At 46.7% G+C, this 10,850-nt stretch overlaps 1 protein-coding gene across 5 annotated transcripts in view; it reads left to right on the top strand.

The window, feature by feature from the left end:
* The first annotated feature begins 6,516 nt into the window (after nucleotides 1-6,516).
* Nucleotides 6,517-10,850, top strand: part of ZC3H14 (zinc finger CCCH-type containing 14) — a 62,512-nt gene continuing 58,178 nt past the window's right edge. For 4 of the 5 annotated variants that reach the window (XM_067556344.1, XM_067556345.1, XM_067556346.1 and 1 more), the window contains exons 1-2: nucleotides 6,517-6,619; nucleotides 7,742-7,784. In XM_067556344.1, the coding sequence (XP_067412445.1) occupies nucleotides 6,584-6,619; nucleotides 7,742-7,784 (79 nt within the window). In that variant the 5' untranslated portion in view covers nucleotides 6,517-6,583. Of the gene's footprint in view, nucleotides 6,620-7,391; nucleotides 7,483-7,741; nucleotides 7,785-10,850 lie in introns of those variants that run through there. The other variant, XM_067556347.1, reaches the window with a different exon arrangement.

Here is a 10,850-nt window from a genome sequence, read left to right as displayed (position 1 = left end):
ACTTCCTCTGCTCCCCGGAGCGCAGAGGCCCTGGAAGTCAGGCTGACCTCCCCTCTCCGGACAGCTTTTATGTCTCTTCAAAGGAAATGCCTGGAACCGTGCAACCTGGACGAGCACAACAAAGAGGGGGAAAGCCGCTCTTTCCCATTACCTGTTGCAGCGATCCAAAGAAACGGAGCAGCCCTGCCCAACTCTGTATCTGCGAAGCCTCATCAGCACCGCTGACAGTTCATCCCCCTCGTCTAAATTCCCGGGGCAGGGCCTTATTGTGTTCCCCTCGTGTGAAAAACCAGCTGCTCGCTCGCTCGCTCGCTCGCTCCGCGCCGCTCCCCCGCCCCCTGCTCCGACCGCCGCTCCTCGGGCCGAAAACACGCCTCACTTCCTGTCTCAAAGCCCTGGCTCTGGAGATCGTGCCACTGGGTAAAGAGTCAGGGAGGGGAGCAACCTTGCAGCAAAATAAACCTGCCCCCGCCAGCTTTGCAGAGAGCAGCACCGTTCACGTGACCGAGGAGAGTGTGCCGCGCGAGCCCAAAGCGAGCTCCCCGGAATGCGTCGAACCAGCTGAGCGTCTCTCTCCGTGCACATTTCATTTCTTCTCCTGGAGGCGTTCCCGCGGCTCTACCCATGCGGAAGGATACTCCGCAGAATTAAAGCCAAGCCCTGTCTGCTTGCTTGCAGCCTATTACCTCAGGGAGTTGGAATGCGTGGCAGGGAGGGTGAATGTCAGCAGCGGGACAGCTGCTTCTTTAGCCAGCTACAGAAATAGGGATGTGCACCACACAGCAGGCCAGCCTTTCTTATTCCATCGCATGGTCAGTTATTGTGTGCCTTTCCAAGTAAAGAAAAGCTCCTTTCAAATCTGTTGGTCTTATTTATACCTCGCCTGGAAATATTTTTTTAAGCTTGCCTTTTAATTACGTTGATGCACTATACAGAGCGGCCTTTGTACGTTGGTTTAATGTCTGTGACTTAAAACAAAAGTGATTGTCGAGTATCAGCCCTTATCCAGATGCCTTCCCAGCAACAGTAGCACTGCTGGGCAGCGGTACTGGTAAAATGCGGGATATCTATACAATTGATTAGATAAAACTCTGTCCTTGGTCAGATAAAACCCCCATCGGAGTCAACGGGAATTTTGCAATTAATAAGCACTGTAAAATCAGGCACTAAGTGGGCATTAATTAGTGCATGTTTATAAAGCATTTAACTGAAGAAAAGCCTCAGATGAATGTGAAGGATTACATCCTACTCCCTGAGACTAACTGGGAAGTTCTGCAGGGACCAGAGAAGGGGTGGGGTTTTTTGTTCTTGTTGTGTGGGGCAGAGGAAAGCAGTGGCACAGACTTAGGAGGGGCCAAAAAGGGGTGGGGTGGGGGATCAAAGCCAATAAGTAAATGTTGATTCATTATCCCAATGGTCTGAAAATGTCAGTCATACAATCGGAATTCCCCACACTCTAGGCAGGTTTTGGGTTTAATTTGCAGGTCCAGTAGGTAAACAGCAGGTAACTCAACCAAACGTAGGTAATATTTGTACTATGAGGAATTGCTCTTAAATTATTTCTTCAGTGTGTTAAGCCCAGACATGGTTTCTATCATGATTAGTTTTCATTTGGAGCACGATTTCTTCTCCCACCCATCTTAATGCTGCTGAGCCATATTTCTGACAATTCACTGCAAGGCATCTATTCCAAAACAAAAAATTAGATTGAGGGATTTTATGTTGAGAGTAAATAGCAGTAACATACGTGTAAAAATTAGAGGGATGTTCCAATTATCCCCAAATATGCAGAGTTAAGTTTAAGGTTAAATGAAATCTCAGCATGTTAAATTATGGAAATACGCTATTAAGGCACCCCAATAATTTTAACTCTGTAGTAGTACCATGCAGGAATCATTCGATTATACTTAAAGCAATTTAGTGATTTGGTCCCTCCCAGATTATATTATATTTTCTTTCAAGATATATTTTCCCCCCCTTTTTGTCTTCCCTAACGGTGTCAACTACAGAGCCCAGCTAGGGTTGCCGGATGCCTCCCTACAGCTCTATAGCTGGATACCCTCCCCCCATTTAGGTCCGTGTAACTGACAGTGATTGCTCCAGGCGATTGAGAGGTCCCAGTGCCACGCCTTTTATCTGCTGCATCTCCTAAATCCTGCTTTCAGTGTGATCCTGCCCTGAAGTCGCATCTCTGAGACCTCTCTGAACTCCCTCATTTTTCATCTCTGTGTATCATGTTTGCATCTTGCACTAAGGGGCAGCCCCAGCTCAGCAGAGGCGCATGGAGCTCGCCAGCAGCCTGCATCTGCACCTTCCCCCCTGCGAGCCCAGCCCAGCCCTGCGTTGTTATTTCGCTGCTGGGGTTCCCTGAGAAAGACGGATCGGATCGCCCCGCCCCCTCTCGTCCTGCCCCCTCCGCCGCCACTGTCATGCTCCCCTGCCCAACCCCGTGTTCGCCACAACGCCAAGGCGGGCAGGCAGTAGGGCAGCGGCGGCGAGCCTGTCGTTTAAGGCGCATGCGCGGGCCTCTGACGCATGCGCAATCCATTAACAGACGTCGTAGCCGGCGGCGCCGGTGTGGGGGGTGGGGGCCCTGGAGCAGGCCGGCTGGAGTGGTGCCTGCCTGCGCCCCTTGCCCCCGCTGGGCTGGACTCTGGAGCAGGCCCGGGGACACTTAGCTGAGCCGCCCCGCCCCGGGACGGCGCCGGTCTGTGGCGGGAGGTCCCAGAGCAGGACACACCTCGATCCTGTTGGGCTCCCGCCGGCGAGCACCGCGGCCCTTGGGCTGCCTGGCACCGAAGGGCAGCGGGCGGGGCGCTGGGCTCCTTCCGTGCGCCATGCTGCGCCCGGGCTGGCTGGGGGCTTAGCTGGTATCGCCCCATGTAGCCTCTCAAGGGCTTCCTCCGTCCGTGGCGGCACTGGAGCGGTGCCAGCGGCGCGTGGTGGTGAAGTGCAAGAGTTCGCCTGGCCCGGTTCCTGGCGCTTCGGTGTCCCTGCCTCACGCCACGGTTCGGGCCAGGCCTGCTCCCTGACGAATGGAAAAGGGTAGCTCAGACCTGAGCCCATTGCTAACATAAATCCAGCGTTCTCCAGAGCGTATTTGGACGAGTGTCTTGATGAATGTGCTGCGGAGACACTAGTTCTTGAAAAGCTAGACTGTACTCACAGATCAATAGGAAAGAAGGGTTCCCGGGGCTCCTGAGCAGCGGGGAAAGCTATTGGGAATGTATCCTGATTAATTCACTGAACACGAAAAAGGGTGGCTCCAGGCACATAAAAAGTGAGACACAAACTGCTATTGATTGTCTCAGGAAGGGGAATTACTCTTCTTTGTGTGATTCATAAAACCTTCTCTCCTTTTTATAAATCTATTTTTCTCCTTCATTTCCCTTCTACTGCTTGACAGAGTGTCTCTGAGACTACCTTTGTTTTTCATCACGGTATTATTCATGACAAATACAGGATGCTCCACAAAACAAGGTAAAATCAGGGCTCTCAGGAAGTTACAGAGGCTTTTTAAGTATGCAGTTTTTAGCATGTCAGTCCCAGGATATTAGAACAAGATGGGAGAGGTAATATCTTTTATTGGACCAACTTCAGAGTGACACAGGGCTAGACACTGTTTCCCAGACCTGACGAAGAGCTCTGGAAGCTTGAAAGCTTGTCTCTCTCACCAACAGAAGTTGGTCCAATAAAATATATTCTCTCTCCTACCTTGTCTCTCTCAGGGATCTTTTAAGACCCACAGACAGGTATGTGAAATGCACTCTAATTTATGTGTTGAGTTTTAAAAAGAGTGGCAGGGGCCATGGAGACATAAAATGACATAGACAATTCTTGTCCTACAATGCTTGCAGTCTAAAATATGTCCATTATGTTTCTGCAGATGAAACTTATCTGTGTTCGTTAGGTCCCCTTTCAAAATACAAATGGACTCATAAACAATGAACTGCAATTCATCATCTTGTGTGACTGAATGTACTGAGATTATTATGAAGGTTCTCCAGTCATAGCTTTGTAGTTAAAACTGAGTTTTGCACTTAATACAGAGATGAATCACTGCTTTTTGTATGAAAAATACAGCATATCCTCCCCAAAAGTACAGCACTTCATCAGAAAATTCTGTATTCAAAGATAATTTACAATCCACTAATTAGTTTAAAATTAATTTTACAATATGTCTATTAGCATTCAGATCTTTGTCCAAACATCTTCATCCCTGCTCTGTAGTGAAACCATAAGTAATTTTTTTTTTACAATTGTGTTTAAAGTCAATTTAATCTATTCTGGTATCATAAACAAAAATGTAGTATTGATCATAATTTTATGGTTATTACAGAGTTGCTACAAGACAGAGTTAATATTTGGATGCCTTTACTGTTTATTGCCATATTTGAATATGTTTGTATTTCTTTAAGTTTTACCTTAACTCTTGGGTTTGTATGCTTGTTTTTGGGAAAATTACAACATACCTGTAATGTTAATGTTTTTACTTTTAAGTTACTGATATGTACTTTAAATGTAGCTTTTTGTATGGAAATAACTTTTTTGGTTTCCATGATTAAAAATGGCATAAGGCTACTTCTCATGCTGATCAATACTGTCTCATTGTTTCCTTGTACTCTCTTATCAGTCTGCAGCTGTATGAGGTCTTTTATCTTCTAGATTGTATACTCTTGGGACAGGGACTATCTTTTTGTTCGGTGTTGTATAGCACCTTGCACACTGGGTTCTAGTCCATGATTCAGGTTGCTAAGCACGATAATAATACAAATCTTAGATTATGAGCCACAAAAGCCATCACACTAGGTGGGGAGCCATGTAAATTAGTCAATGGGAGATGATGGGGTGTCTTAAACCCCTGCCCTCTCTCAGCTAGTTGCCTGAAGCCTTTCTTGAATGAGTTAATTTAGGTAGATGCCTTGCTCCATACAAAATGGCCAGAGAAGGTGGTGCTGCTGCCGTTGCCACTTCCAAAGTTTTATCCTAGGAGTTAAACCATTCACTTGGGATGTGGGAGGTGCAGGTTTAATTCCCCCCACCTACCTAAGGGAGAGAGAGGATTTGTACAGGGGTCCCCCTCCTCTCAGGATGGTGCCTTGATCACTTGCTGTAGGATAAAACGTCACTGAAGCAGGGGGACTGGACCCTGGCTCTTTCTATCACCCCATGAGTGCCCTAACCACCAAGCTACAGAGTTAGTCTCACATGCTGTCTATCTCTAGACTAATGGTTAATTAGGTTTTTATCTGCAGTGCAACAACTTTCAATGGGAGACTGAGAGACCCTCATGAGTGGTTTGAGCACATGCTGGAGAGGTAGGAGATTCCTGTTCAAATCCTTTCTCCCCTTAAGGAGATGTGGGGAGGGAGGGAATTTAAGCTAGATCTCCCATCTCCCAGGTGAGTGCTTCAATTACTGAGCTAAATGTTATAAGGTGGAGGCATCATCATACTTGAAAGGGAACCAATTTTGTAGGTGGTTTCTAAGCATGCCTACTGCATTAGGCTCCACTTGTGAGGTAGGTGTTCATCTGCCTATCTTCTGGTTCCTAAATCAGTTGCTCTGAAGTTTAGGCAGGAATAGGGTCCCCACATGGGGGTGGGGAAGGGTACACTTTACCAAGGTCCCGAAGGCCCAGGCTGCAACCCACATTACCACAAGGAAAACATGTTTCATGATTCCTGAGATTGTATGTATGGGATGAAGGATTATGGTATGTGTGTGGGAGGGGGCCCGTGTTACAAGTTTGTACTGGGCCTGAAAAAACTGCTTGAGCTCTGGGCCCGAGCTAGGCATCCTGATGCCAGGAAGGGAGCAGCAGTGCACACAGTCAGAGGTAGAAACATAAGCAGCTAGGAATCTTTTATCCTGAAAATGTAGGTGCCTGTAGGGTGGGAATTTTGTGAATCACTGGAGCCTAAAGCTGAGGCTTAGGTGCCTAAGTACCTTTGTGAATCCCACCTTTACTTTAGGACACCTTTCAGGGTTTTTTGGTTAAGATTTTTTTTTTTTTTTTTAAAGGCAAAACATCAGCCAATTTAGCAAGGCAACTTGCCGAATAGGCAACTTGACTCAGAATTGAAAGAAAATGGATATTTCCACCCCGTTTTTTTTTTAAAATGTGGTTATCCCTGAGAGCCTGGGCAGCAGCTGTGAGTGAGACACAGGGAGGGAGGCAGGGGACACCAGGTCCTGTGCCGGGTAGGGCGAGCAGGAGAGGGGCTCTTCGTGGGGAGGCCGTAGGTAGAGCAGGGTGATGCACTGGCCACGGACGGTGTGGACAGGGACCCCACTTGCTCCGTGCCAAGGCCTCAGTGCGGGATGGGGAGGGTCCCCTCGGCCTCACGCCGGGGTAGATGGTCCCAGCTCCCCCTGCGGCAGGAACTGCGGCTCCGGCTCTGTAGAGGCCCGAGGGAGCGTGGGCCCGGCCGGCTGGGGTGGCGTGTGCTGTTCCTGGGCCGCCCGACAGGGGGCGCAGCAGGGGGAGGCCGCACTCTCTGTGCCGGCCCGGCCCGGCCCGGCCTGTGTGTGGTGGTGGCGGCGGCGGCGGCCGGGACGGGACTCCGCAGACATTACGACCATGGAGATCGGCACCGAGATCAGCCGCAAGATCCGGGTGAGGGGGAAGGGGCTGCGGGGCTCCGGCCGAGGCACTGGCAAGCCCATGGGGCCGGCTGGGCTGCCCCCGCTCGCCGTGTTCCCGGGGGCGCGCGGCCCTAGGCGCTCTGCGCTGCAGGGCCGGGGCAGCCGCTGGTGCCCTAATGAGCCGGGCCCAGCTACAAACCGTCCGCCGGTGTCCAGGTCTAACCCCCACTGGGTGGGGGTGGGGCAGGTGTCGGGTAAATAAATGGCCTGGGAGTGAGAACAGGTGGAGAGAGGCCCAAACCCCAGCCCCGTCCAGCCGCCCTCCCCTGGGGTCCGAACTGTGCGGCCCGGCCCAACTCAACTCAACTCAACTCAACTCCCGGGGTCCAAACATCCTTGCACGGGGGAGACCGAAATCTGGAGCTGAATTTTGCAGCTTGATCTCATCCCCAGTATACGAACCCCCATTCAAAAATCACGAGGTGGATTCCTCCCCTCCCTCCCCCCCCCCAGTTATGAGGTTGGTTTAAAAGTGAGATTAAACATAGGTTTGTTTTTATTGCCTGTTTTATTTGGGGGTTCACATTTTCCAGTATTTCTCTGCAACTATGAAGAGCTAGGAATTTAGGGGAAAAAAAGCAAGTGGAGATTTTCAAGTAATCTCATGACTCCAGAAGCCAGGGCTTACCCCAAATACTGAGGACATTTCTACACTAGCAAGCCTACAGTGACACAGCTGTGCTGATGCAGCTGTGCCATTGTAAGGCCACTTGTGTAGCTGCTCTATTCTGGCAGGAGAGAGTTTTCCTGTTGACATCAGAAAACCACCTGAGTGAGTGGTGATAGCTGTGTTGGTGGGAGAAGCCCTGTCACGGACATAATGCTAACTTAGTGGTAAGTAAGTGGTAGTGTAGACGTGGCCTGAGATACTGATGATAAACTCATGAGAGTTGTCAACACTTCCTCTCAGTTTGGAAGTTTGCATTAAAAATAGGGGGAAAAATAAGTGCTAAGGAACGTCAACACCTGTAAAAGATCTGTATTACTGGTGTTAGCAAACACATTCTAGCAACCAAATTATCTCAGAGTTTGGGGATTAGTCATGGTCAATGTTCCTTCTCTTAAATACAATCTTAATTTATTTTCTTTTTAGGGTGCTATAAAGGGAAAATTGCAGGAGCTGGGGGCTTATGTCGGTAAGTTTTATGCTGTTTTAGTAGCTCATTGTAAATTAAAGGTGGAAAACAACTGCTAGTTTGTGTTCATCCCTTGCAAGAGCATAAGGTAGTTTCATCCCATGACAGGGTGGATTCAAGTACTGTACTTGATCTTAGCTATTTGTTTAATGCAACAATAGTTCACAATTTGATACAGTGCTCTACTCCTGGAAGCAACTCTGAGAAAGTCTTCAATCCTGTATCTAAACTTACAGACGCTGGCATTCACCTGAAGCACAGTTGAAGTCCTTGGGGAATGGGCAACATGGGTGCAGGGATTCCATGCCATTTTAGTTGTGTGATCAAGCCAAAAGATTGTAGCTGGGTCCAGAATTAATCCTGCCACCTATTTAAATGTGTCAAATGGGTAATTACATTTACAGGTTTACCCAAAGTGGTTATGAAAGAATGGCCCATCATCTTCTCAACTCATCATGTCTGAAGGAGATGAGGTCATAATTTTTCCTTGCAAGTCTTCTCTTTAATTTGTTTATCAGCATTACTCAATGCTTAATTTGTGTCAGGGCTTGCTAGAGCTGAGCCCTGGCACCTTTAGGCTTGGTAGTTCATAGCCCTGGCACCTCTGGGCTTGCTGCTAAGTTATGAATGTAAAATATTGCTTGAACCCAGCGCCTAATTGCGTGAACCTCATCACTTTAGTTAAAAATTAAGCACTGGCACCACGGTTTTTTGGTCATTCAATCATGCAGCCTGGTTGTCTTCTTTGATTCCTCTCTTTCCTTCCTACCATTATCTTTTCAATTCTTTGCTTTCTCGATCATACTGCTTCTTTTTCAACAACATCTTGGAAATCAATTCTTTCCTTTTTCTAGTGCCAAAATGTTGTTAGTACTCTAGTAATCTCCAATTTCAACTTCTGCAGCCCACTCTTAGATTGTGTTACCAGATTTGCCAGTCACCTTGGAGTACACTCATTATAAGTTTTATATACCTGGCAATAAAATAACTTATGATACTAATAGTACAAGGAGAGAAAAACAATCAAACAGTTACAATATTACACGGTTTCTATTGGGGAAATCTAGCCCAATTTGATTACAAAAGTCAGGTTTAGAAAGTTATACCTGGACTAAGAGAGAGCGAGCGAAAGAGAGAGAGATCAAATTAGGCCTGAGAGAAAAAGTAGGCTTAACCAGAGATGAGAGAGAGAGAGAGTTAGGGTCTCACCACTCAGCGCAGCTTGAACAGGACGAAAGTTCCCAGGAGATGGGCTGTTCAGCTTAGGGTCCGGCGTGCTTGAGACAGGCAGAGCCCCTGACACAATCAGTCAGGAAAAGGTGAAGTCCCAGTGGAACTGATGCAGCTTTTGGATCCAGGCATCAGAACAGAAGTTTGAACTTGGCAGGTAGGGGTTTTTGTAGGGAAGAAACAATGGTTCAAGGAAGAATACTACGTTTGTTTATGGATAAACAATGACTCAAGGGAATATACCAGAATTATTTTGTTTATGCCGGACAATAGGAACTGATCATTCCTGGCTATGGGCAGTGTTCCTTCCAGGGAGTTCACAGTGCAATCAGGCAGATTCAGTGTTTTGGATAGCCATAAAGGATCTATGACTAGAAGTGGTCTGATAACTGCTGAGCTGGGTGTGTGTAAGTGTGAGTTCATTAATGTCTGGAGCAGAGATCTCCCTTCATGTTGTACTTCGCTGATCCCAGAGTTCAGTGCAGTCCCTGCCTTGAAGCTTGGTTCTCCATTCAGTATGCTAATAGAGATGTTTCCTTGTTCCATCTTCGATGTAGATGAGGCTTTCTGTTTTCCATTCAGGGTGCTAATTGAGATGCCTCCTCCTTACATCTTCAATGTGCATTAGGCTAGGGGAGTTGCCTTAATCCTGTCACCCTTGTTTGGAGGGATTTAGGTGTGTCCTCCACTGCTTTTTCATTGCTTTTGGTAAATCTGTCTCTGATCGGTTCTGGTTCAAGCAGAGGTTGGGAGGGGGCGTGTTTCAGGTGAGTCAGACGACGGGTTTTCCACCCTGGTTCCCCAAGAATACAGAGGTAACAATTGTTTGTCTCTACCAGCTAGTTCATACCAAGATCATCTTTGCAATGGCTCCCTTTCTTCTTCTGAATTAAGTTTAAGCTTCTCGTTTTACTTAAAGATCTCTGGGCCCCTCTACATCTCTGCCCATGTCTTATCCTACATCTGGTCTCACTTCCTGTATTACCTTCAAGTTTTTGTGGTCCCTTGTTGTCTTTTCTCACTTCTGATTTTTCCACCTTCTTTCATGCTGCCCTTCATGTTTAGAAGAGCCTTCTAATTAATGTTTGCTAAATGCCTCTATTTCTTCCTTTAGAAAACTAAAATCCTCCCTACTTCTTGAATTATTTTTACTATTCTGATCATAGACCATTATATATATATATGCACATTTTTGTTCTGATTTGTGTCTGCTTGCGTCCTTCTGCTGTTGGGTTTCCTGCAAACAGACTGTTACTGTTTTTTTTAAAATTATTTATAATGTAGAAATAACTGTTGAAGAAAAATCTCACAACATAGACTCACCAAAGAAGAAAACATTTTCTAAAGTGCTAATCCATAATTTTAGATAATATACCAAATTCTCACGTTTGTACTGATACCTAAGTTTATCAGCAAGGGAGTAACTTCCATGCATTTTGATAAGAGACTGGGGACAGTAATATCTTATTCCGGAGCAGTTCGCAAAGTAGTGGCACAGGGCAGAAATGAAATCTTATAAATCTTTAAGAACTGTTGTTACAGTATGTGAATTTAACTGCTGAAGTCACACACACTGTCACATATACTGTAACATGTACAGAGGAGAAAGGAAAAAAAAATGTAATTCTGTCATTTATGCTTTGATTTCAGTTTATGATTTCCTCCTCTTTTCTCTGTTTTGTTTCTTTAGGCCTTGATATTGTAAAGGCTTAAACATATGGTTGATTGTAAAGTCTTTGGCGTAGGGATTCTCTGCTGCTGTGTACAGTCCTAGTAAAATAGGGCCCCGCTCTTGGTTGTCTCTAAGGTACTACTATAATAAACATGTTAAATACA

The sequence above is a fragment of the Emydura macquarii genome, unplaced genomic scaffold (assembly GCF_026122565.2).
Source record: "Emydura macquarii macquarii isolate MOO-44397 ecotype Brisbane River unplaced genomic scaffold, CSIRO-AGI_Emac_v2 contig_1713, whole genome shotgun sequence".
Taxonomy (NCBI): domain Eukaryota; kingdom Metazoa; phylum Chordata; order Testudines; family Chelidae; genus Emydura; species Emydura macquarii.
The sequence above is the reverse complement of the archived record's forward strand: the minus strand, read 5'-3'. Positions and strand labels throughout refer to the sequence as shown.